Source organism: Argopecten irradians, chromosome 3 (genome assembly GCF_041381155.1).
Source record: "Argopecten irradians isolate NY chromosome 3, Ai_NY, whole genome shotgun sequence".
NCBI lineage: Eukaryota > Metazoa > Mollusca > Bivalvia > Pectinida > Pectinidae > Argopecten > Argopecten irradians.
Genome location: NC_091136.1, coordinates 4,233,656 through 4,261,185, shown reverse-complemented (window position 1 = coordinate 4,261,185; position 27,530 = coordinate 4,233,656). Strand labels below are relative to the sequence as shown.

General features: G+C 36.0%; 1 protein-coding gene and 1 pseudogene across 4 annotated transcripts in view; both read left to right on the top strand.

Annotated features, from left to right (window-relative positions):
* Window positions 1-18,490, top strand: part of LOC138317343 (uncharacterized) — a 471,671-nt gene extending 453,181 nt beyond the window's left edge. For 2 of the 4 annotated variants that reach the window (XM_069258938.1, XM_069258935.1), the window contains 3 exons: window positions 16,674-16,809; window positions 16,944-17,287; window positions 18,232-18,490. In XM_069258938.1, coding sequence (XP_069115039.1) covers window positions 16,674-16,809; window positions 16,944-17,287; window positions 18,232-18,459 — 708 coding nt within the window. In that variant the 3' untranslated portion in view covers window positions 18,460-18,490. Of the gene's footprint in view, window positions 1-2,600; window positions 2,732-16,540; window positions 16,582-16,673; window positions 16,810-16,943; window positions 17,288-18,231 lie in introns of those variants that run through there. The other 2 variants (XM_069258937.1, XM_069258936.1) reach the window with 2 other exon arrangements.
* Window positions 18,491-23,397: 4,907 nt separating this feature from the next.
* LOC138317165 (uncharacterized) lies at window positions 23,398-25,104 on the top strand (annotated as a pseudogene).
* The last annotated feature ends 2,426 nt before the right edge of the window (window positions 25,105-27,530 follow it).

Below are 27,530 nucleotides of genomic sequence, written 5' to 3'. Positions count from 1 at the left end.
TTACAAAGGCAGCCGCGCGTATGAATACATCACATGTTTGTGCCTGTATAACAAAAAGGCGGGGCGACACTTATAACGCTATGTAGTAATTCGGTCGGTTACACTATGGGAGGGTTTCTGATAATATAAAACGCTGGGTACTTAGCATAGATTCGATGTCTCAGATAGCGGGCGTCATCTTCTGATTTACTGAACCATGAAATGAAATACAATGTGTTTTATATACAATAAAAAGTGTGCGTACACCGCAGGTGTCTGATGGTATTATATATCAATACGATAATTATGTGTGTGGAGAATGATATCAATCGAAGCGGAAACAAGGCCTCGTAATCAGTCATCCGGAATTAAGTCGATTGTCGTGAAAATAAAAATCCATATAAAGTCTAAGAGACAGGTCGTACAACGGAATTACATTAGTCAGAAATTTGCGATAAGAACCCCAGTCTCAATGAAATATAATCTGAAACGTCCATGCCATTTCATTTAGATGAGATTTTAAGTTGCGTAATCAGACAGCTAACTTACACTAGAGATTACAGGTACTAGCAAATCTTATATAAATAAAACAATAGCTGATAAATGTTATATTTTAGAATTTAAGATGCTCCACCACCGACAGAACATAAACGGTTTATTGGTTTTTACTCATGTAAATGTATGTCTAATTAACTGACAAATAATATAAAATAACTTAGTTTGTTTTTGGTGGATGCACAACAAGTACTTCATTCCATATTGGGCATATCATGGACTTTTTTTCGGGACGCAATCAGTTCTAATATCTTTATCATGAGGTAAAATATAAAGCTCAAATGGCGGAAATAGGGTTAAGTATTTGTAAAAGAATGAAAATACTAATTCATCTATTTTTGTTTTTGAAAAAGAAAAATAACCATTCGCCAGCGGTGTAGGTTCATTAATAAATGGTTCCTATTAAAAATATTTACCAATAACTTACTAAAGTTTATCCCAGAGAAGTCATATTAGTATTGTTGGATACAAAAACTACAACATTGTACTAACTAAAGCTTTATTCATCCTCAATTTTGGAGAATTTTAAGTTGTGTGCTTCCTTAAATTTAAGGAATGTTCATGAAACTTGGCCCATTTTTCAGACTACACCTTTCTTCAGATTAAGGAAACCATAATGTTTGAACAAACAGCTTTATTCTATTTATAGAAAGTGTTTGACTTTTTAGTTTTTTATACCATTGACCATTCTACATAATTATACCATATACTCCAATACAACATAATTAATGTGAATTGACTGATTAGATATCACTGGCATATAAAAAGTTTTATGCAATAACATATCTCTTCTAACTAGACTTGTATTGCTTTAAGTATACGGTATACCTATAATTTTGCTTAGCCTTATCTATGGTCAAGTTTTTCATGTCTGACATTGCAGTAACCTGTGTTGTAAAACATTATCTATATCCGTAATAACTTTATATTAATGTTATATAATAATTAATAATTATAAGAAATAGACTCTATGTAAATATACATTCAAGCCTTAACTCGAACTTTAAATAACGAGTCTCAATGTCAATTTTGGCTGGATGTCAATTGTTTTTTTTCCACTGATTTAGTTTGATGTGGTTTTATGAATTGTTTTCATTTGACAAGCGCCACTATAATAAAATAAAATATAAAAATAAAAAGATAAGAAAGTTTACAAAAATAAAAGTTTTCAAACTACAATGTGATTAATCGTTTGAGGACGTCTTTTTTGCAGCTATAATTCCGTTTAAAATACTCAAAGTGTCTAGACTTCTAAGGTCTTTTGACAAGGTACAACAGTTCATAAAAATCAGAGTGCGTAGAAAAAAATCATTGCTAATAGAAATCGAAGTGTGCATACCTATAAGAATCTTGTGATTATCGAAGTGTCAAGACTGAAACATTCCATAATCCGTTGTTTATAGAAAAATACCTGGTTTGTTGGCTATTTCATTAGGATAATATGAGAACCATTCAATGATGGCCTTTCCCGTATCCAATGTGTGTTTTGAAGTCTGAATATTTTGGAAGGCTGTGGTATGTTCGTGTAGTGTTTTTTTTGTGATAGTGGACACTCTTGGTGATTTCATAGTGCTATCTCACTGAAGCATACTGCTTGAGACACAAACAGCACATCCCATCTGCTCACTCACATTATACAGATAATGGGTAAACCAGTCGTCCCACTTCCTTTATACTGAGCACCAGGCTAGAGCAGAAACTACCACCTTTACTATTATGAATCTTGGCCAAGGGACAGAAACAAGATACTTCTTTACTGGGGCGAGTACTCAATTCCAGGCCAAACGTGAGGATGTTTTAAGGGAGACATTTATACGAAAGTCAGTTAGATTGAAGGGAAATGACAATATATTGAATGGGGTCGCTTCGTACGATCATGCAATTGGGACAGCATTAGAATTCTAATGTCCTACTTACTGGACAAGTTGAAATTAAGATTTGAGCAGTAAGATTCTACTATACATAGAAACCAAATATCCAGACATAAAAATCTATTATACAGAGTCTCAAAAATAAACTTTTATAAAATGTCAAGTGATAATTAAGGTCTTCTTTCTGCTTTTTAGAGAAACCAAAGTTCCAAAATGGTCCAGATTGACAATATTGCTGAATGGATATCCAACATGTCCGGATTTATAGAAACTCTACAATATGCAGAATCCAAAGTTCCCGTTGTGACATACGTCGATCCAGATGAGTCAGTGTTATTTATTTTGTTTTCAGTTTTTTTTTCTGAATACAAGCCTACAGCATTAGAAATTGTATGAAAAACAAAAACAAACTTGTATTGATCGTTTGGTGACTATTGGTAGCTTAGAGGTATTATATGGTTAGAAATTTCGGGAGATGTTCTTCGCTTTTAAAAAGCCAATATAGAATTAAAGCAAATGCAAATTTACTAATTTTAATTTATAATAATGAGCTTTTATAATATTTATATAAATCACCAATTTTCAGATAAGCATACCTACCAGCTTGCGGGTTAATAAATTCCACTTCCATCCAGTAGAAGGAATCAGACACATTTTCACAATCCGTGTGATGTGTTTAAATTCCTTAACACCATAAACTGGCTAAAACGGAGAAAGTTAGTCATGACGGGACGAGTAATATCCCTTGTTACAAAGAATTTCTATTGATGTTCTATTCAAATCCAAGCTCTTCTCTAGATAACAACTTTTGTGATTGTATTCATTTAATTTCAGTTTGATATGATATGTTGTGTCTATTATTAGAACGAATCAATTTTCTCTTATGTTTATTACACAAGATTTGATATAAATACTGTAATTAATGATTTTAAATTATGTATGGATTGTAAATAACATCTTAGTTTGTTACTTTCAAACCTTCTGCTCATGACGAACACTTATTTGTAATGTACATCAAATAACTTTTTTTTACTATTTTGTTAATACATCCCCTTCGCTCACAGTTTCTGATTTAATAAACCTATATCACTCACTCATTCTCTCTATCTTCTTGACTAACAAACTGTTTCTCAAATATCAAATTCACACATTTTGAAAACTAGCTCGCCGCTTCACCATTCTCACCTTTCTGACCTACTCAATATTTTTCTTTCTCGCTCATTATCTACCATGTGTGTCTTCGCTAAACGTCTCTCTCATTCACCTTTACTTTCTCTCATTCCTTTTTCTAGTCGTACTGCTCATCACTACATATTTAGCTTATATGTAGTCCTGGCATTTACCTGACGCTCACACTCTCATATTCCCCCTCCATATTTTTCATGTTAAAATCTGTTTCTAAAACAAGCATTAATTTCGCTTCAAACAATACATTTACTTTTGCAAATTAATCCTAACTTGTTAAGATACCTATATACTTATTCTGAACAAAACTGTAATGTTAATCAAGTTATGACAGGACGAGTTATTCCCCTTGTAAGATTTTAACAAGTTCTCTCGGTTTTTATTACTCATTCCTAGCATTCTCATCAATACAAAGACCCTTAGTTGTTAAGCTGTGTTAAAATGTGTTATCGTATCGATCTATTTACATCGTTGTAATTATTGAATTTATTTCATTTATCTATTGCAATAAAATATTCTGTTAAAGACGACCTTTTCAAGGAATTGAGCCCTCAAATTAAGATTAACAAAATCTATAAGCATGTAGTAGAAACAGTATTTGTATAATTACAAAACAACACTTTACTATATTCAATTTTAAAATAGCATGGACGGCAATCCAGCATATCAATGCTTATATTGATAGGCCAATATAAATCTATTTAAGACCGAGTTTTATTTTATATTCAGGCTCTTTGAAATTCTAGCTCATCCCCCTTTCCGTATCCACACTATTTTCCTCAATATACTATCTCGTTCACAAATAGACACAACATGAGCATACTGCAGTCTCCCAAAACACGTACCCATTTCACATAAGCAACACGTTTCTAATCGGGAAGCCTCCCATAAGTGAATCTAACAAACCTTCTTATTGACTTTACTAAGTCAACCTATACACATTTATTCCAACTAAAAGCCATCCCCCATATACTTTATATTTCATATACAATTAGATCCCCTCTTCCCTCTTTTATATCCCTTACTTTCTCATGCATCTATTATTCAAAGCCTTAATCTCTTCTGCACACTCATTATCCCTTTATCTAAAAAATGCTAGAGTATACCATATTAGAAGTTAATGCATAATTAAGATTTCATCTTCCAAAACCGAATCTTAAAATACAAACAGTAACACAACAATATAGTTTAATTTTAATGCAAATACATTATGTATATGTATGTTGAATTCAAGTTTCGGTGAAATATGGTATTAATCAAATGTTGATGCATTTTACGATTAAGTATGAGTGAAAATGGTTGTTACCAGTTCAAGTCTTCAAAAACAGTATGCTGCTATTTATATCGTTATCTTAGCATCCTGCACCATGCAGCATTGGCATTACCAACGTCACACAATATATGACGGGGATGTTACTGATCGTGTGACCTTTAGCCAACTTCTGCAGCCTATTATAAATGAATTTGACCATTTTTTAATCATCCGAAATATTTGATGTGATGTTGGTAAAAACATAATGTTATTTTATGCATAAATGTTTAAACTATTGAACAATAAAAATAGAGAAATGGCTATATTATCAGTTCATTTTAGATTTAGCTTGAAGGTGGTAATGAGAGTTAAAATGGCAGAAAAGGAACATAATACGATATAAAATTTCAAGAAAATGGCTCTTTTTATCGAAAATTGATACTATTTAATGAATTGACTACTTGACTGTACTGCTATACGTGCAGGGAAAGTGGAATTTGAACCTACTGAAACAAGGATCCCACACATACAGAATGGATATTATGAAATAAGAATCTGGGAATCGTTTAGTTATAATATATGGAGTAAAACTTAAATCATGCCAAGTTTTCCTTGATTAAAAGATATGAAAGCCTTCCAGTCGATATTAAGGTGTGGTTTAGATAATATCATGAAGATGGGTAAGTGCAGTGTTGTTAAGATCTTCCATGTAACCTTGCTACGCTCACACATCCAAAGGCACCAAAGTAATGGTCACATTAAGAAAATACGAAAGTTGACAGATCAATGTGTACGTATTTCGATACAGAATCACATCGATAAACAAGTAATATGGTGATTTGTTTAACCGTAATTCTACCTAAAATAGTTTGTTGATCAATCTAAACAAAGCTATAATATTTCATACTTTATTTTTTCACATATTTTACATCAGAAAATAATAATTCTATATTTGGTTCTTGGTTCTCTAAATACTCGACAAGTTTTTCATTCCAAAGTAGCCTGAATAGCATCAATAAAACAAACCAATCATTGGTGAAAATCAAACTTTGTCAAGTTTCGAGGCCATTTAGCTTGATTCTGATTGCCATAACATTAGATCTGACTTCGATTCGGTCAGTCAAATGATCGCGAGCCTGAACGTAAAGTTGAGATACAGCGTGAAGGTCGTGGCAAAAATTAAGACGATGGATAAAGGAAAGAATTACGTCATAAGAGTTCAAAGCAATTACATTTTGGCAAATTAAGTCGTTTTATAGTAAAACAACCTGTCTTTACTTGTTTTGAATGTCTTCATTTGAACGTTTCGTTAAAAATAACAAAACTTGTTGAGTTGAATAAGGGAGCAAATTTTAGCGACATCATTTTATGATAATCAAAATTAATTTAGTTGCAAAATAACGCATTGAAAAGAGAAAAGGTTTCATGTTTAATTGACGAAATCTGAAGTCGAAGTCAGATCAGGTATTCAGGCAACATAAAATTCACAAATAGATGATTCCGATCATTGACAATCATTTGTGGTAGCAATAACTAATAAATTTTATTCTGAAATTATTCTAAGCGGAAATTAAAAACAGCAAATTCCAACTGCTGCTGTATCGATACTCACGTAACAATTTAGTCTGAAGGTTGAATTATCACTGGTGGTCAAACTGACGTCAATTGGAAGACTTTCAATTGGAATTGGGCCTCTTCTGCCAAGTGCTTGCCAGCATGCACTAAAATCAAAATGGGAAAAATACGAAACTGAAAGACAACAATCGTGTCCTCCATACAACCCTTGTGTATCAACTCTTAATTCTGTTTTTTTTTTTTTTGCAATCTAAGCTTACGAAACATGATTGTTTGTTTGATCAATTCACGACCCATGAACAGTCTGGGTCATACAAGGACGGCCTCCATTGTATGCGGCGTATAGAGTGCAGCATAAAGGGAGTGGGACGACTGGTACGTCTGTTGTCAGTATAATGTGAACGAGTGTGATGTGCTGGTTAGTGTCTATGGCGGCAAGTTTCCTTGTAAGAGCCCTATTAAAAACACATGCTGTCGTGATATATCACTATAAAATTGTTCTACTATAGAAAAAGACGCAACACGAATAAGCCGCAGTCTCCCAAATCACGGAACATAAATATATTGATATTTTTCAAAAAGGTGATATATACACGGTACATTATGATACGTTATACCTGTATACAATTATGTTACCCAACTGCAGAAAGGATTTATGTTTCGTTCATAACTGTATATCACAAATGGTGTATCTTTATAATGTGTATCCCACGTGGGGCAGTTCAAGGTACTGACCGTTTGTCGGTGGTTTATCTCCGGTTACTTCGGTTTACTCCAACAACAAACCTGGCCCGTCTTTTCATGACCCTGGCTGTAAATAGAACGTTAAATTAATAAAAACAAAAAACTGAAAAACCCTAAAACCCATTATAATGTGTTACGTAATTTGACGTTTGATAAACAGTATTACTAACACGAATCAAAACATATCTATTTACTACCACCCAAAACACTGTTAGATATATGAAAGCACGTGCAAAACATCATGATAACTATTTTGATAGAAAAAGAAATACATCATCACTTATAATCTGAATATATTTGACGAAATATATATATAAATATATTATTTATTTCTTCTAATTATATTTTGTGTCAGCAATAAAATGCACACATTGTGCGTGTCGTCGTATTACAAGTTCGATTTTAAGAAAATATTTAACGCATTTAATCGTCAACATAACCATCTTGGATCGATAGTCTCCCCAACGACCTAAGTCCTCTGATTCACCAAAACTAACCTTGACGCAGCCACTCTGGCACGTACACCCAATTCGGTTTGTCATCCATTCATCTTCCCAAGCATGCAAGGATTGTCGCCCTTGCTTCGTTAATGGAGATGTGGGATGATACTAATCAAAGACGTAGAATTTTGGTTTTTTTTAAACATCTATTTCCTACTGTAGAAGTGATGATTGCTTAAATTGGGTTTAATACAAAATAAAACGCTTCTCAAAGTAAATATTGTATATAAATGTACCTATCAGACATTGGTACTCATCACATATACTAACCAAACCTTTCGGTAACTTATGAAACAATATTTAAAAGATGCATGAAAATATAATGAATGACACTCATTTTATGAGTTGGAAATACATTTCAACTGCAGGTATGCAAATTTATCTGCTAGCTGTCACTACCTCGAGTCAAAAAAATATGTTGCTAGTTTGGCCGTGTCTGATCGATTGCCACGTGAAACTCCCACATCTGCCATTCTGTGTACACAAGGTCTTGCGTTTTATTCAATGTATTGCTCAAAATCACGTTTTGGGGGTTTCAGTTCGCTGCTATCTTGTTACTATAACCGGGAGTACTCGTCAAATAATTGACGTCAGCTCCTGACGTATCCAGTTTTTCGTATGACGCCAATCGAGAATCAATTAGTGAGACTTCCGCCGTCGTTTTACGCCGAAGTGCGCGAACTCTCGTTGTGTAAATTCCTGTCAGACAGTTGAAAGCCGTGATGTTATTTCGACTCGTGCACCACGTTATCATGCTCTTTATATCTTGGTCTTGCTCCGCCGTATTTCTCTACTTGGCGGTTATATGACTCCCGCTGTTCATACATTGGATATTGTGGTGACAGCGCACTAGCCATCGGCGCCTTTTGGCCAACAGGTGTCACTTTGACAACCGGATCTCCTTGTCCCACCGATGCGCCCTGTGTCCAATTCTCCGTACCGAAAGCATCTGACATATTCAGGCTGTTAATTTGTGCTTGCAATTCGTCTATTTATATGGATTTCCGACACCATGCTTACGCCGTACAGCGCTGCCATCAATTTTGTAACGGCCTTTGCCCCCGAAATGTGCGGCCAAGGTTAGACGGCGACGATAGAAAAATAGTTTAACAATATATTCGGACAGTTAAATCACAACAGATGCAGATATAATTTTGGGATAATATATAGTCAAAACACGGCTCGCCACTCGGTGAAGTGCGGAAGCGTGGACAGTGGACTTTCTGGCGCAACCAAGCGTCAACTCAGAGTCCGCTGACGACAACCCGTTCACGCCAAGTAACAGCAAATAGTGCATTTTACCTGTTCGGGCGACCGTACACGCTGCTATAGACAGGTAAAGAGAGCGCGCGCGGTCACCTGTCACGGCTAATGTACACTTGAATGAACCCACACAATACATCGTAATCCTGAAACATCACTACACACGTAACACACACTTAGTACAAATAAAATGATTATACACATTTGATACAAAATACACTTCATATTGTCCCGATTATATCATATTTTCCTAAATCGGAAAAGAGGACCACCACGGTCTTATGTGAAACATGCCACCAAATTTTACATATTTTCATTCTAATCATGATTATAATTTTTTTCATTCAACATTTGAAAATTAACACTTTTGCAAGTGACTAAGAGCATAACCATACTAATTGTAACGGTGTCGGCGAGTTCCTCCTTTTAATATAGCACTGCGATCTGGCCCTACACCAGATATCTATCTTTCATAATGTCTAAGTCTTGTGTCAGGGTCAGAATATATCGGGCTATTGGTAAACCTGCTGGTTGAATAGGCTGAATGCAAGGAAGAAAGAAAAGGTATCCTAACATTAGTCGCCTTTTACGATCATGCAATAGTGGAAGCAGCTGCAGTTCTAACGCCCTTATATGACACCCTCTCGTGTGTGCAATGTAATGCCTGAGTGAATATCTGTAAACGGTTTGTTTTCCTTTAAAATTGACCGATCGCCAGGTGTAATATAGTCACCTCTCGTGCTCGCAAACGCATGTGGGTTGTTGGACAGCTTGCGACAGCTTGCGATCCACCAATAGTGAGTCCCTTACCCTTTGCGCTTAGGCCCCGAACAGAACAACCACCCGGTCACATACTGACAACGGGCAAACCAGTCGTCCTACTTCATTTATGTTGAGTCCTAACAGGATAAGAATCTGTCATAGTTTTATCTGCTGTGTCTTGGTCAGGGGCAAGAACCCAGAGCCTTTCTCACAGAGGCACACGCTTAACTCAAGACCTAGAGCCGGTGACAGGAAAGATGTTAGGAATTCGAGGGTAAGAAGACAGAGAAAATATTAAACCCCAAAGTTAGTCGCCTTTTACAATCTTAAGACCCCGTTTAAACTAGTGATCACATTTTTGGTGTCCTTGAACAAACAACACAACAATCTACGAGTAACCAATAATATCTAAGGTTAGGACAGATGCATATACACTATATGTCAACTAAGTTATGTTCAAGTATACCTAAGAAGTGATATAAATGCATACAAAATATCCTAGTTTTAACGGAGTTTTAAACCTTAATGAGGGTGGCAGATACAATGCTAACACTCTACACTTGCATGTCAGGTAAGAAATGTCAAATTATTTCGAAATATAATAAATATTCATTGGTGTTAAGATTTAATAATGTTCCACATAAATTCTAGGTCGGATGCATGACAATGGAAGCAATGAACACAATGATAACTCGAATGAACCCACCCCACAGAGAATGACTGCGGTCTACGGTGGAGTGATCCACAAGGGAAATCGCTGTGCCTTCGTGAGGACATCATATCTAATATGTTCCGTTGTCACCGATACTCTATCTGGACATTATGACAGAATTTGATTCACCTCATGAGCGCATTCCATAACAGAATCGTTGCCCAGAACGTGAAGGTTAATTCCTTAATATACAGGTCGAAAGCACGATGAATAAATAAAAGATAAATAAATGAAAAAGGAAACCAAATTCAATACAAAAGACATATAAAAGTGTAGGTCACGATGACGCAGATTGTATTGTGAGCAATATTGATTATGTTTCGAGCCATTGACATCAATAATTCCATTTCATGATTTCAACAATGACACAAGGAACAATTACTTATTAAAAACAATACAAAAGCATTTTAACAGACCTAAGACACCAATTTATATCGCCCTTAAGCTTTCGGTTTAAGTCAATATTCGAGAATTACAAATGAATATACAATGTATGAATATTCAGGAAATAATTTAATATGTTTACACGTTCTGAAAAACAATTCTAAGATATTTACACATTGTACAATGCATGTTTGATTATTGTTCGCGAACACTATTTCGTGTTGTATATGTATTTCTATGTTACGTGTTTATGTCGAATATATGTGTTTAATACTGTAAACAAAACTTGATTGTTTGATTAAAGTTACGTCTCATTAGCGGAACTCTTGCCATTTTTACAGTGCTATATCGAAGACACCAAGCAACATACCCCACCCGGTCGCATTATACTGACAAAGGGTGAACCAGTCGTTCTACTCCTGGTATGCTGAGCGGCAAGTATGAGCAGAAACTACCATTTTTATTAGACTTTGTGTGTCTCGACCAGGGGACAGAACCCAGAGACTACCTCACAGGGGCGAGCGCTCAACAGAAGGCCAAAATTGAGGCGGTGTCAAGGGAGACGTTAGGAAGAATAAAGTCAGTTAGAAAGAAAAGAAAAGTACTCCGGTTTTCCTCCACCAACAAAACCTGGCACGTCCTTACATGACTCTGGCTGTTAATAAGACGTTCATCTATTGAAACCCTGATGACTTTGGTAGACACCCCTGGTCCTAGAGAGAGACTACCCTGGCCCTAGGGTTAACAATCGTCGATACCCCAGGGGTTCCGATCACCTACATCTCTATCTATCTCTATTCCCCTAGACTATATCATATTAAAACTGGAGACAACAAAACAGAACAGGTAATATTAGTCCTTTGATATACATCAAAAGAGTTGGATATTGGTACATTGTGGTTGACTGTGTGGCTTAGTGTTGGGCGTCGTTCTCTCTGTAGTCTTCAAAGAAAATCTTTGCAGGCCTGTGATTGGTTCAGTCTTTTTTTCTCTGAGCTGCCTTAAATTTTACTATAAGATAGTCCAGGGGTCGTAAGTGATCGGAACTCCTGGATAATCGAGGATGGGAGTTGCCCCACCTTATAAACAAAGTTTACCCATACATGTTAAATCCTACCAATTCGATTCTTATAAATTATCAAAGGTGAAAGGATGCTTGACCTTGGTTATATACTTCAATTACTTTAAGTTTAATAATAGATGATGTTGTCGCTCTTATCAAAATTGAAATGTTACCTTTAAAACTGTTGTGGACAAATGAGAAGTGTTTGATAACACTGTGAAAAGTTCGAGACTGTCCATTGGCCTGCAATAAGATTGACGTCTTATCAATTGTTCACACTTATTATCTTTGATGTTTAAAAAGCATTTAAAGTACAAGTAGAGTTTATAATAGGTAGTTCTTTATCCAGAAATATAGAAGGACCATGGCTGTTTATTTGTATAGTACATTGTGGCTACAATATTACGTTTCCCTTATAGACTTTGTTACCTAAGCATGACTTTGAAATACATGTAATATAAAATCAAAACAAATATGGAGCCGCAAAGCGTGGCATTATTCCCCCGCACCGCAGTTGGAATAAAACCTAAATACGTCAAGATCAAATAACAATTATTTTAGTATAAAAAACATAACAGCAGGTAACAACAAAAACTGCAATTTGGTACTTTTGACTGTGTTTCCATGGTAACAGAGAAAATTCCAAAAATTGAAGGTCCTCAACGGCAAACGAAACAACTAGGGCACTTGTGTGGTGTATACAGATAGTTTTATGGAGCTGCGGTAAACAGTGTTGTAGTTATAGCACGAAAACAAAAAGAAACAGTAAATAGGTATTGTTTAGCAAGTTTCTATGCTAAAAGGAAAAATGTCTAACATGGAAGGTCTGCAATAGCAAAATGTACATCTAGAGCACTTGTCTGAAATATTCAGAAAATTTCCTGAAGCTGCGTTGAAAGGTTTTGGAGTTATAGTCCGGAAGGAAAAGGAAACAGTCATTTGTTTGCTATTTTTGAGTTTAAGTGTTTCCATGGTAACAGAAAATATTCCAAAATGGAAGGTCCGAAATAGCAAAAGGCAAAACTAAGGCATTTGTCTGATGTATAAAGAAAGTTCCATGGAGCTGCGTTAAACGGTTTTGGAGTTATAGTCCGAAAATAAAAGGAAACAGTAATTTGGTATTTTATTATTATTAAAGGTAACGGGAAAAAAATCCAAAAATGGAAGCTCCGTAATACCAAAAGGCACAACTAGGGCACTTTTAAGTAAAGATAATGAGAAAATGGAGTCAACAGTGTCGGTACACACGGTACATTTTAAGTTTTTTAATCAGTCCTAACTTGTAAGTGTATCTGAAGACAATAATCTGTTATATATGATAGTAAGAGTTTTGCTCTCTCCAGATGACGTATATCTAACATTGTCTTATCATAGTTTGACTTCATTGAGTAGGCCATTAGTACAGACGTACTGAGGTTGGCCCTATAGTAGTGTGACAACAATGATAACTATGATAAAGAATTTGTATCATTTTGTTTTAGAATTCCAATGGGGTATGAAAAATTCTTATCTTTGTGATTTCGCGTACCATTTTTCCACAATGGAATTAAAAAAAAATGACTTCACTGATTAATTATTTATGCTACTTGACTAAACACAATGCTGATTATTTATGTACGATGCCGTTTATATATCGATTGATATACATATGTAGGTCGACTATACAAGACGCCAAACACACATTTAACAAATGCATAATACTACACACATACCCAGGAGGCGATTTTAAAATGTACATAACTGTTAAAAGGACGTAAATATAAAAAAAACCTGACCAATATAAACTTTCACGGTCATTTAAGGACGAGCTCCAATGTGTGCAATATCAGATTGTCTGTATGTTTCAGAAGGCCTGGGCATATTAATGTTGAGTCCTTGTAATAGTGGAATTGTTTGCCTTTTGATATGACATTCGCAACGTCAATGTCTCTATTATGATGTCACGATATTTTCACTTTTTCAAGCCATGATCATGGTATTTCATTGAGGATTTAAATAAAGTTAATCAGAATACTATCAGGGGGTCGAACGTATCTTGGTATGCAAATATGAACGTGGGTGAGTGAACCAAAGATGGCAGCAAAGCTTCGCTGTAATAATTTACCATGAGTGAGAATAATTTCTCGTGTATGTTTTTTTTTTGTTTTTGTTTTTTGTTTTTTTGTTTTTTGTTTTTGTAAACTTATAAATAGTGCGTTTCAGATAGAAAATGATTGTAGTTTCAGGCAAGATATTTCAGAAGTCTACCAAAGAATGATATGTATGTCTGACAATGAAAATAGGGGTCGTTTCTCTGCTTATCCCTTCTTTTCCCTCTCCCTTTAAAACAATGAATTCAACCGGGGAAACTTCCTAAAAAGGAATGACAGAGCCCAGGAACAAGAGACCCTCCTAGAACTCTTCAGCTATTACCATTCATGTTCCTATTTTGGGCCGTTTTCGTTTATTCGGGACAACTGGTTCGACCGTTTGTCATTATTTCAAGTATAAATCCTGACGGACCTGTAGTTTTTGATACAGGGCTGTGAAGGCTTTATCCAGGCTCGTCTGAAAACGATATAAAATCACCAGGTTCGTCTCTTATTCATAAACGAACAACTAGGTCCAACCAGTCAAACGTATAATCGAAAACGGTCTTTCCGATTGTTCCATTTTATTAATATGTACTACCACATTTAAGATTTGAGACAGATCCCTTAAGTACTTTCTACGAAAAAGCGGTTACAAAGATTAGTTCTCAAAAGAAAAGACGGCGGCTTTTCGACCTTCTTAGTAAGTCCCAAAAGGCAACATGCACAACTAGGGCATATTGGGAAGCCTACATCTGGAAATTGAGACATAACCCCTGAGTACTGTTTGACGTTGGTTTTGTTCATGAGGTTTCAACAGCAAGTCTTTTAAAGACAGTCTCCCATGTGTGAATATATTCTTGTTGTGTCTAATAGTGGTACTCGTGTCCTTTCTATTGTGTTACCTTACTAAACTAACCGCTAAAGACACCAAGCAAGCACTCTCACCCTAGCCGGTCACAATATACTGAAAACGAGCAAACCAAATCGAAGATTGCCGAATGTCGGTCTGCCACAAATTTAATTCCATTTAGGAACATTAAGGTCATGGAAATCATATGGCATTTGAAGTGCTTTCTGAGATAGCGAGGTAAAAACCATCGACAATAAAAATCAAATATGGCAGCCTGTTGGCTATCTTGGCAGCAGATCGGTCCTAAAATGCAATATGCACCCCAAGATTCATGGGAAAACCTTTGCATGAAATAAAAAAAAGGTTCTTTTATTCATGTAATGTCTTCTTGTGATAGAGTTGCTGTTTCCATTTTTAAAGTGGTGTCTCCAAAATCACGTTATCGCTTAATACATAATAATATTTGTATATGCCCCTATATAGTCAACGGGAGGGGATCCGGAGTTGCGTTCAAATTAGCGTAATCGCAATGACGTATGAGTACAAACGCATTGCAGGTTCGGACTACTTCTAGTTCACGCTTCGATAATATTTTGTGTCATAAGTTGACGGATTTCAAAATAAAAAAATAACAATAAAGAGTTTATATAAAATCCAATTAAATATATGTATCTGACATCAAAACAAAAGATGTGTTCAAGCATTTTAACGGTAATAATCGCTGGTCGGGGCTACAACAGGGGAGCTTTCCTCAGGAGTGTTCGGACAAATTTCATAGTTACTTCAGTGGACCTATATATGTACGGTCACTCATCTCACTTAAATATACAGAACATCTGATTGTCGGAACATCATTCCGGGACCTTCTTAGCGAAAAATAGGTTAACAGGCCAAGTACAGTACACATTACACGTAGTAGCCTATCCGAAATAGTATCATAAGCTTTACCCCCGTCTTTGCATTCAAAAAAGGCCTACACACAACATGCAAACACTTGTCTATCCTCCGTACAATAAACTAAAAGTCATGACTCTGAAGAATTTAGTCTATATCGCGTACGTAGACCGATACATACATGACAAAAATAAAGCAGCACAACGGTCCAATACCATCAATTGGTTATATCACAGTTACATTCCTTGTTTGAAAATCAAATATAGTTTTTCGCTCCACTTGGGACCGCATCACTACCTTGCCAACGATACTTACCGGTAGTTGTTCCGCCTCGGTTATCTCAATTTTTATTCGAAATAGACTTTATTGATGTATTACCAAGTTGGAAAAAATAACATATCTTAAAAATAATTAAAAGTTGTCATTGTTATTTTCAAATCAAACTGCAGCTATTACATTCAACAATCGGAACTATATCTTCGGTCATCCTGACTACCGTAGTTACCCAACTTAGCAACCATCACCGTTTTAAATTTGACGTTAAGGTAGACTTTACTACGTAAATATATAGATTGAACGTTGCTTTGAATGCGTTTGAGGTGGTATGAACGCAATGGGATACAGACATATTCTACATGTAGCGCTAACGCGCTTCATTTAATATGTCTCTATCCCATTGCGTTCATACCACCTTTAACGTAATTAAAACTCAGTTTAATCTCTATAAGGGAAACAAAAATTTTGACTACGCTTTCTGTTTTTGCATAACATGTGATAGAGTATATCGTAGACTGTTAATCACACTGACCTTTCAAAACATATGAACGTTTCCAGAACTAAGCTTATCTTTGTCGTGATAAGCATGTCTATAAAGGACAAGTCACACTTTCCTATCTTCATTTGGAGACCTCTTCATCACGGTAAGCAATGTATATTTGACCTCGAAGTATGCTGTTTCATGCATTTTTTTGCATTCAATTTTGTACTAATAATTACACTTTTCGGTTTTCAGATGCTAGCCTTCCTTGGTCTTCTAGCTGCCTCGATTGCGGCATGTTCCGCCACCCATACATTTATCATAGAAAATCGTTGTAGCTACAATGTATGGGCTGCCGTCTTTGGAAACAATGGCCAGACGCCACTAGGAGGTAGGAAATTAATTGATGAGGTTCTGATGGCTTTCTGAGCACCTAAAACGACGGTTACTTTTTTCGTACAAATTCAAATTTACAATAATTTGATGAATACCTTTGATTGCTAATACAATTTCATTCTTTCAAAGGTGGGTGGAAAATGTACCCAGGTGCCCGTAAGGAATTCACTGTACCAGATCACTGGAACGGTAGGATTTGGGGAAGGACCCACTGTACTGAGTCTGGGCAGTGTCAGACCGGCGATTGCGGGGGCCTGCAATGTAATGGTCGGACTGGCAGGCCGCCGGCAACTCTGGCTGAATTCACACTTGACGGTTGGGGAAACCAAGACTACTATGATCTCAGCCTGGTAGATGGCTTTAACCTGCCTATGGCCATTATCCCCCACGGTGGGCATAAACGCGCCACCTACCATTGTACCCAAGCCACGTGTTATGCTGATCTCAACCCAGGATGTCCTTATGAACAGCAGGTAAGGATTTAGGACTTTTTTATCAGCAGAATTATAATACGAATTTTGTAAGTAAACACCCGACTCAGTGTACATACAGAACCCTTAAAGTTAGATATCCTATGTGATTTAGTAAATAATTGAATGTTCTAAGATAAAGCCTTTCATCGTTGAACGTTTGGAATAGGATAGGGACGTTTGTACAAAAACATCTCGACTTTTTTGAAAAATGACAACTTTTCCCTAGTCAATCTCTTACACAGGAATCGGTATACATAATGTATTTCTCATGAATATAACGTAACATTGGATTGTTTAAGGATTAACTTGAATATTTTTATATGCTATGGAGATATAACATAAAACTTTGAGTGTACTCAAAATGGCACCACGAAGTGGTTTATAATTAGAGTCACTCAGATTTTGTGTTATATCTCCATAACATAAAAAATATAGTCAAATTAATCCTTATAATTAAATTTACTAAAGATAATCTCTTCAATATTCAAAATTCATTTTGGGACTCTTTTGTATATAAAATCATTACGCCGTCATTTCAGCCAATCACAAGCGACGTTACAAACGGCGACGCCATTTTTTCCTTTATGGGCTGATAGTAATTTTTTAAGCCAATGAGGAGATTTAAACAAGCGACGTTACAAACGGCGACGCCATTTTTTCCTTAATAAGCTGTTAGTAATTTTTTAAGCCAATGAAAAAACTCCTATCAAGCAAAATTGAATTATTATAAAATAACGCGTCACGAACAATGGATACTCTTTTGAATATTAACTACCTAGTTGTCATATTGTGAGCAACTTCACGGCATTCGTCAACAACTCTCCCCTTACCCATAATGGAAATTAATGTTAGTGAAACCCTGTGTTAGTTTGTTTGAAACATCGAAGTATTCTTAGTAAAAATATATCACAAAGTTATTAATTGTATGTATTTTCTATGATCAGCAACGCTATGGAGGCCAAGTCATTGCTTGTAAAAGTGCATGTGAAGCGACGCATCGTGACGATTACTGTTGTGCTGGCGCCCACAATACCCCGCAGACCTGTCCTTCCTTCCCTGGCGCTACATACTTCAAATCAAGATGTCCTGACGCCTACAGTTACGCCTACGATGACCACAAAAGTACATTTACCTGTGGTGGAAAACCAAGTTACACCGTCAGATATTGTTAAACCTGTTAATAAAGCTGGTGGTCATACATCACAGATGCATTTAGTTTTTTTCAAAATCAAGTTCGTTCTTTTTATTTATTTAAGGACCGTTTTGGTGTGTTTGATTCGACTTGCGTCTTATCAACATGCGGAGTCTTGGAGGGTGGCCTTCAACATGTGCAACGTCTGGATGTCTTTTGTGTAGGCACTTTGTGCTAAATTATCTAACCCTCACACGGCCTTAAATGGCCCCAGTCGTTCAACTTTTCCAACCTACACAAACTAAAAATGTTTTTTGTGATATTTGTATATTCAGTACCATGATTGGCAAAATAAGAGGCCCATGGGCCTTAACGGTCACTTGATATTTAATACAAATAGGTTATATCATTTACTAGCCAACTCAACTGATGTCTTTTGTTCATGAAATAGGAACATTGATCTAATAGGTCTACATGCAAAGTTTCATTAAGATTAGTGCAAATTAACTCATATTATCGTTTTCACAAGGTTCAATAACTATTATCGAAAGGGCAATAGCTCCGTAATTAAGATAGAGTCGAATCAATTTTCGAACTAGTTCGTGATCTTTCCAATTTTAGTCTACATACAAAGTTAAAATTAAGCTGGGTGCATATTTACTTAAATTATCGTATTCACAATGTCCAATCATAATTATTAGTGCAAAGGGCAATAACTCAATAAAGCAAGCTCATTTTTAACTTGTTCGAGATATTTCCAATGCTAGTCTGCATACCAGTTTCATTAAGCTTGGTTCATATTTACTCAAGTTACCGTGTCGAATCACGCTGATTTTTAAACCCGTCCAAGATTTTTCCAATGTTCGTCTATCTATTATGTGTCGTAATATGGCGAAAATTTTGACATTCTATTTTTTCATCGTTAATCTATTAAAAACCATAAGGTTTGATGAATAAATCTGTCAAAATAATTTAAATGGCTTCAGATGACTTATAAACGTTAGTTTTAACACAGAAATTTTGTACTGTAAAATTGTTATTTTTATGCCTCAAATATGTTTACATGGAAACATAACTGCAGAAATCACTTTACAATTACTAATAACGCTGTAAAAATGTGTAATGAAGTTATAGACCACAATTGGGCTTCATGGTCTGACCGTATGTACTCATTTCACTTCACTATTGATGTAATAAATCATTTTTGGCAGTACTGCCGAAAATCATTTTCAGCTCTTATTTGTACATGTATAATTAAAACCTATGCATTGAAAGTACTGTAATTTTCAAAAAGTTGGTAATATTTGGTGATGAATAACATATTAAAAGCTCATCTTGAATCGTGAGTATGAAAAATACGGCACATATAACTTTAAGCTAAGTTTATATTTACTCAAGTTATCCCGTTCACAAGGATATGTTAACAGACAACCCACGACGACGAACAAAAGACTATCGCAGTAAGTAACAAGAGATCCCAGAGGGATCTTGGCGCCCACCAAAGAATGATCTATGTCCGACAATGGAAAGATGGAACTTTTCTCTTCTTTTTAAACTTTTTCAAACATATACAACACATAAAATTTGAAACAGATCGCTTCAGTACTTTCTGAGAAATAGCAGTAACAAACTTCAACTATCAAAATCCAAGATGGTTTCTTGGCGGTCATCTTGTTGATGATCGGTCCCAAATCGCAATATGCACATCTAGGGCCCTAGGGGAACCTACATGTGAAATTTGAGACTGATCCATTCAATACTTTCTGAGAAATAGCGATAACAAACTTTATATATCAAAATCCAAGATGGCTGCCTGACGGCCATCTTGTTGAATGGTCGGTCCCAAAACACAATATGCACAACTAGGTCCCTAGGGGAACCTATATATGAAATTTGAGACAGATCCCTTTAGTACTTTCTGAGAAATAGCGATAACAAACTTTAAATATCAAAATCCAAGATGGCTGCCTGGCGACCACCTTGTTCATCGATCGGTCCCAAAACACAATATGCACGACTAGGTCCCTAGGAGAACCTACATATGAAATTTGAGACAGTGCCCTTCAGTACTTTCTGAGAAATAGCGATAACAAACTTTACATATCAAATATGGCTGCCTGGCGGCCATCTTGTTCATCGATCGGTCCCAAAACGCAATATGCACAACAAGGCCCTGGAGAAACATACATATGAAATGAAATTGAGAAAGATCCCTTCAGCATTTTTCTGAGAGAATAGCGAATAACAAACTTTAACTATCAAAATCCAAGATAGCCGCCTGGCGGCCATCTTGTTGACCGATCTGTCCCAAAACGCAATATGCATAACCAGGTTCCTAGGGGAACCTACATATGAAATTTGAGACAGATCCCTTCAGTACTTTCTGAGAAATAGCGATAACAAACTTTAACTATCAAAATCCAAGATAGCCGCCTGGCAGCCATCTTGTTGACCGATCAGTTCCAAAACGCAATATGCATAACTAGGTCCCTAGGGGAACCTGCATATGAAATTTGAGACAGATCCCTTCAGTACTTTCTGAGAAATAGCGATAACAAACTTTAACTATCAAAATCCAAGATGGCTGCCTGGCGGCCATCTTGTTGACCGATCCGTCCCAAAATACAAAATGCACAACTAGGGCCCTAGCGAAACCTTCATATGAATTTTGAGACAGATCCCTTCAGTACTTTATGAGAAATAGCGATAACAAGAATTGTTAACGGACGGACGGACGGACGGAAGGACCACGGACAAAAAGCGATTTGAATAGCCCACCATCTAATGATGGTGGGCTAAAAAAGAATAATGATTTGATGATAAAAATATCTTTATACAAAAAACGACTATAAATCTTTCTTTCATCATAGTTAAGGAGTAGATTCTAAATGCTGGCCTGCCCTTGCAGAACACGAGAAGGTTCTAGAACAACGCTTGTCTTAATCTTGATAAGTATGTCTATAAATGACTAGACAAACTTTCCTATCTTCATTTCGGTTACCTCCTAATCACGGTAAGCACTGTTATTTAACCTCGAAGTATGCAGTTTTATGCATTTTATGCAATCACTGACCAGTACATTTAAGATGGTGCGAAATGTTGATTTACCTTTCAAAATTAATTCCAAATTTTAATATAAATGTACATGTGTTATTTAATTACTGATGTCACTATTTTTTTTAACTTTATCGCGGCATGAAAGAAACATTGTATGCAACCTTTGTGAATCCACGTAGCGGATTCTTACAAAATTTATTTCATAACCGGATGAAGTTAAAACATAGTGACATCGATGCTTTTAATTAATGTTTCAGACTACTGTACTTGATAATATATAATACGTTTAAAGTACAATTCCATTGATTTTCCAATTGATTGTTTTCTAAATAAATGTCGTTATCTCTATTATGACGTTATGATAACATCGGGTTTTCTCGCCATTCTCGGATTTTTTCTTCAAAGTATATAAAAAAATCTGCAAATCAGAAAGTCAGATTTAATATAAAAAAATATTGTAAGATTAAAACAACGACTTTCAGCAGACACTTAAACCATGTTAATTGAATTTAATTAACCTACAAATAATTTCGCACATGATTAATTCGTTTTTCGAATCATCGGATTTTCTGAACATCCTTTTTTGTCTTGTGTTCTGAGTTACTTTTATTTCAATTTTCTATCATGTGTTTACGTTTGAATTATAATAGAACTATAAGGCTGATATTTGTTGACCTCTTTCTGTATTGCTAACCTTCTTGAAAAATATTTAGTACGCATAATTGACATCCAGTAGAAGGACGACTGGTTCTCCCATTGTCAGTATAATGTGACCGGGGAATGTGTTGCTTGGTGTCTTCGACGGTATGTTTCAGTGATATAGCACTATAAAATGGTCCAGAGTTCCACTATTAAAGAAGACACAACACAAATATACCGCAGTCTCCCAAAACACGCAACTAGCATCTCGCACCTCGTACTACTAATATATGCATGCTACACACCACATACATGTACATAGAAGCCGTCCTTTTATGACCCTGGCTGTTATTAGGACGTCAATTAAAGAAATAAACAAACAGTCTTTCTTAATATATCAAGAGATGCATCCTGGTTCTATTCATCGAGCTACAAAAACAAACGAAACTCTAAATAACTTATGTCATTAAATAATTAATTTACATTTCTCGAGAAAAGGATTTGATACTTTTCTGATGTCTTCTACATTAATCATTAACTGCCATTCTTTTCTAAATTCAACCGAATAGGAATAGCATCACTATAGTTTCGTGAAATTTTGTTGATAATGGATTGTGAAAATTTTAACATTCGATTCAACTGTGCTCTCAGCGATATGTTACGCATATGTACCATGTGTATTTGTTGTTTATTTTTTGTTTTGTTTCTGCTGTCAGGTTTGTTCCCAAATATAACCGCTTAGCCGGCTAGTGACTTTTTTCTAATGAGAACTGGAGCGGAATATTTTTTTCAGTAATAAAATTGACTTACTTAATAGTTACTTTGCACTATTACCATCATTGAAAAGTTTCAAATTTTTACATCAGAATCAAAGTATTTAGAATCATTTATTGCATCCCAAAAAATTCTGTCTCTATGCAATAAAAAATGTACCAGCAGCCAACATACTGATTAAAATGTGAGAGACCAAATCAGAATTAGACTGATAACCCGATACACAAATGCAGTAATACCTCCATTATTAGGGGACATTACAGAACCCTATATAGTTTACTCATCTCCCTTTTATATCAGTGTTTTGTGTACCAAATTTTATCAAAATATGGCAAGAAGTTTAGAAGGAGTTCGCCGAAGACAGACAGACAGACAGACGGACAACCCGATTCCAGTAAACCATCCCCTCCCACTTAACTTTAGGGGTGTAAAAAAGGAAGAAAAGAAAAGATAGTGTGACGGCTTGATGTAAGCTCGGGAGTCATTAAACTAATTATTGCTCTTTCAGATGCTAGCCTTCCTTGGTCTTCTAGCTGCCTCGATTGCAGCGTGTTCCGCCACCCATACATTTATCATAGAAAATCACTGTAGCTACAATGTATGGGCTGCCGTCTTTGGAAACAATGGCCAGACGCCACTAGGAGGTAGGAAAACATTCTCTTTTTTGTTGTTGTAATTGTTTGTTTTTATTTGTTGTTTTTTATGTAATTGTTGATGTTTGAATCATACGAGACAAAATTTGATGAATATCTTTGATTGCAAATACAATTTCATTTTTTCAAAGGTGGGTGGAAAATGTACCCAGGTGCCCGTAAGGAATTCACTGTACCAGATCACTGGAACGGTAGAATTTGGGGAAGGACACACTGTACTGAGTCTGGGCAGTGTCAGACGGGCGATTGCGGAGGTCTGCAATGTAATGGTCGGACTGGCAGGCCGCCGACAACTCTGGCTGAATTCACACTTGACGGTTGGGGAAACCAAGACTACTATGATCTCAGCCTGGTAGATGGCTTTAACCTGCCTATGGCCATTATCCCCCACGGTGGGCATAAACGCGCCACCTACCATTGTACCCAAGCCACGTGTTATGCTGATCTCAACCCAGGATGTCCTTATGAATAGCAGGTAAGGATTTAGGACTTTTTTATCAGCAGAATTATAATACGAATTTTGTAAGTAAACACCCGACTCAGTGTACATACATAACCCTTAAAGTTAATTGAATGTTCTAAGATAAAGCCTTTCATCTTTGAACGTTTGGAATAGGATAGGAACGTTTGTACAAAAAACATCTCGACTTTTTTGAAAAATGACAACTTTTCCCTAGTCAATCTCTTACACAGGAATCGGTATACATAATGTATTTCTCATGAATATAACGTAACATTGGATTGTTTAAGGATTAACTTGAATATTTTTATATGCTATGGAGATATAACATAAAACTTTGAGTGTACTCAAAATAGTACCACGAAGTGGTTTATCATTAGAGTCACTCAGATTTTGTGTTATATCTCCATAACATAAAAAATATAGTCAAATTAATCCTTATAATTAAATTTACTAAAGATAATCTCTTCAATATTCAAAATTCATTTTGGGACTCTTTTGTATATGAAATCATTACGCCGTCATCTCAGCCAATCACAAGCGACGTTACAAACGGCGACGCCATTTTTTCCTTAATAAGCTGTTAGTAATTTTTTAAGCCAATGAAAAAACTCCTATCAAGCAAAATTGAATTATTATAAAATAACGCGACACGAACAATGGATACTCTTTTGAACATATGCTGAATTCATTTTTATGAAAATTAACTACCTAGTTGTCATATTGTGAGCAACTTCACGGCATACGTCAACAACTCTCCCCTTACCCATAATGGGAATTAATGTTAGTGAAACCCTGTGTTAGTTTGTTTGAAACATCGAAGTATTCTTAGTAAAAATATATCACAAAGTTATTAATTGTATGTATTTTCTATTATCAGCAACGCTATGGAGGCCAAGTCATTGCTTGTAAAAGTGCATGTGAAGCGACGCATCGTGACGATGATTACTGTTGTGCTGGCGCCCACAATACCCCGCAGACCTGTCCTTCCTTCCCTGGCGCTACATACTTCAAATCAAGATGTCCTGACGCCTACGATGACCACAAAAGTACATTTACCTGTGGTGGGAAACCAAGTTACACCGTCAAATTTTGTCAATAAAGCTGGTAGTCATACATCACTGATACATTTACTTTTTTCAAGTTGTTTCTTGTTATTTATTTGAAAATTTGAAAAAAAAACATTCAACGAAAGGAGTCATTTAAGGACGGCCTCTGATGTGTAGACTGTTTGGATGTCTGTATGTTTTTGGCAATCTGTGGTATACTTGTGATGTCTCTTTGCCTCTTTTATAGTGCTTTCGCGCTAAAGCATGCCACCGAAATATTAGCATTTTCAAAATAGGACAGCCACTTGTCACATTGCCGGTAAAGGCAGATAGTTAGTGACGCTAATGAAATGTTTATTCATTATAGAAACAGTGCTTAGAGTGTCCCGAATTTTATCACAAGTCCACCCCGTTGACCCCAGCCATTCAAACCAAACCAAAAAAGTTATGTGTAGATATATACATTTTGTACAATGATTTGCAAAATGAACTCCCCAAAAAAACGTAAACAAAAAATAATGATAATTAAAAGATCTTGATACAAATAACGAAATATTAATTACATATCATTTGATATCATTTCAATGGCATCACATTGGCAGAACAAACATGTTGTATACTGTATTTGGATATAAGAGTTGTCTCCCTTTACGTATTGATGCTGACGTCATGTGTTTTTGAGGGCAACGGCATACTTTTCAGAGAACATAGTTCCGCTCACAAAATACTTACGTCACATCAATACACACATTACTCTGCAACATGTAGAAGACTAACAAACAATGTGGAATAAAAACAAATATGGAAACTTTTCATTCTTTTGTTTGTTTGATTGATTAGTTAACGTCCTATGAACAGCCAGAGTCATCCCGCATACGTGGGCAACCGTCCTTACATGACTCTGACTGTTAATAGGACTAACAAACAAACAATGTGGAATAAAAACGAATATGGAAACTTTTCATTCATTTGTTTGTTTGATTGATTGTTAACGTCCTATGAACAGCCAGAGTCATGTAAAGACGGTTTCCCATGCATGCGATGTGTAGCGTGTATGTAGGTTATGGTGCGTGTTTTGGGAGACAGTGGTATTTTCATGTTGTGTCTTTTTGTATAGTGGAACTCTTGCCCTTTTTATAGTGCTTAAAAACAGCATTCGAAAGATTGTTCAAAAAGAAATTTGAGTGCATTATTGCAGCCACACAGAACATAAAATTTATCAAAGTGTCTGTATTACCAAAGTACCAGGTATTGTTCTGGTTTGTTTGTTTATTTTAATGTCCAATGAACAGCCAGTGTCATGTAAGGACGGCCTCCCATGTATGCAGTGTGTAGCGTGTTTGAAGTTCGAGGTGCGTGTTTTGGGAGACTGCGGTATGTTCGTGTTGTATCTTCTTCTATAGAGGAACTGTTCCCTTTTCATAGTGCTTTATCACTGAAGCATGCCGCCGAAGACACCAAGTAACACACCCCACCCGGTCACATTATACTGAAGTTAGCTGAGGCCATTGATTCCGTTGCACTATTTTGTTATACACTGGGAACTTTTGTGTTTTTATTGAAAAGGAATATAAATTGTGTCCATGTCAATGCATAGCGACAAGACAAATCTGATGTCGTACACTTGGAACGGAAATCTGAGTATTTAATCTTACATATTTCCCAAGTGACGAGTGTCTGGGACAGTGTAAAATATTCATTAACAACGACAGATTATTTCGTGAGCTCGTCCAAATGTATCACACGACGCTCTAGTTTAATTCCGACAATACTTATTTAAGCTAAAAATCTCTCATTTTTGATTCAAAGCCATTGATCGAATGGATAATCGCTAATGTTTTTGTTATCGGTTTGTATGATAAATCAATAGATGTACCTCATTAACTATCTCAAACACACAAAAATCAATATCCGATAAATTCTTAAAAAGATATCATTTACATCACAGGTAAATAAAAATGATTTATCATAGCTGTCCTATATCTCGTCGAAAAACTGTATTTGATAGTTTACTATGCAAATTGTATGTCTTTTACTGTTTATCTGAACAATCATATCATAGAAGTCTAAGTATTGTTTGTGGCTTGGTTACTTCGACGGTCTATTTTAAATAGTCAGGGTCATCTCAGGACGGTCTCATATGCCGCTCAAGTAATGCCGAGCGTAAATCGGGAGCAGAAACTACCACTTTTATAGACTATGGCGTGTGTATCGGCCAATGGACATATTCCTTAGCCTTCTTCACAAGGGCGAGTGCTGAACCGAAGGCCAAAACTTACTTTCTTATTTCTAACGTCACCGTTGACAGCGCCATAATCCTGGCCTCCGGTGGAACGCTCGCCCCTGTGGGAAATGCTTTGAATTGAAAAAACACATCTTCACAGATACAAGACACCGCATACATGTACACGGAAGGCCCTCCTTAAATAAATAGCCTAGGTTGTTAATCGGACCTTAATGAAATAAACAAAACAAAGTT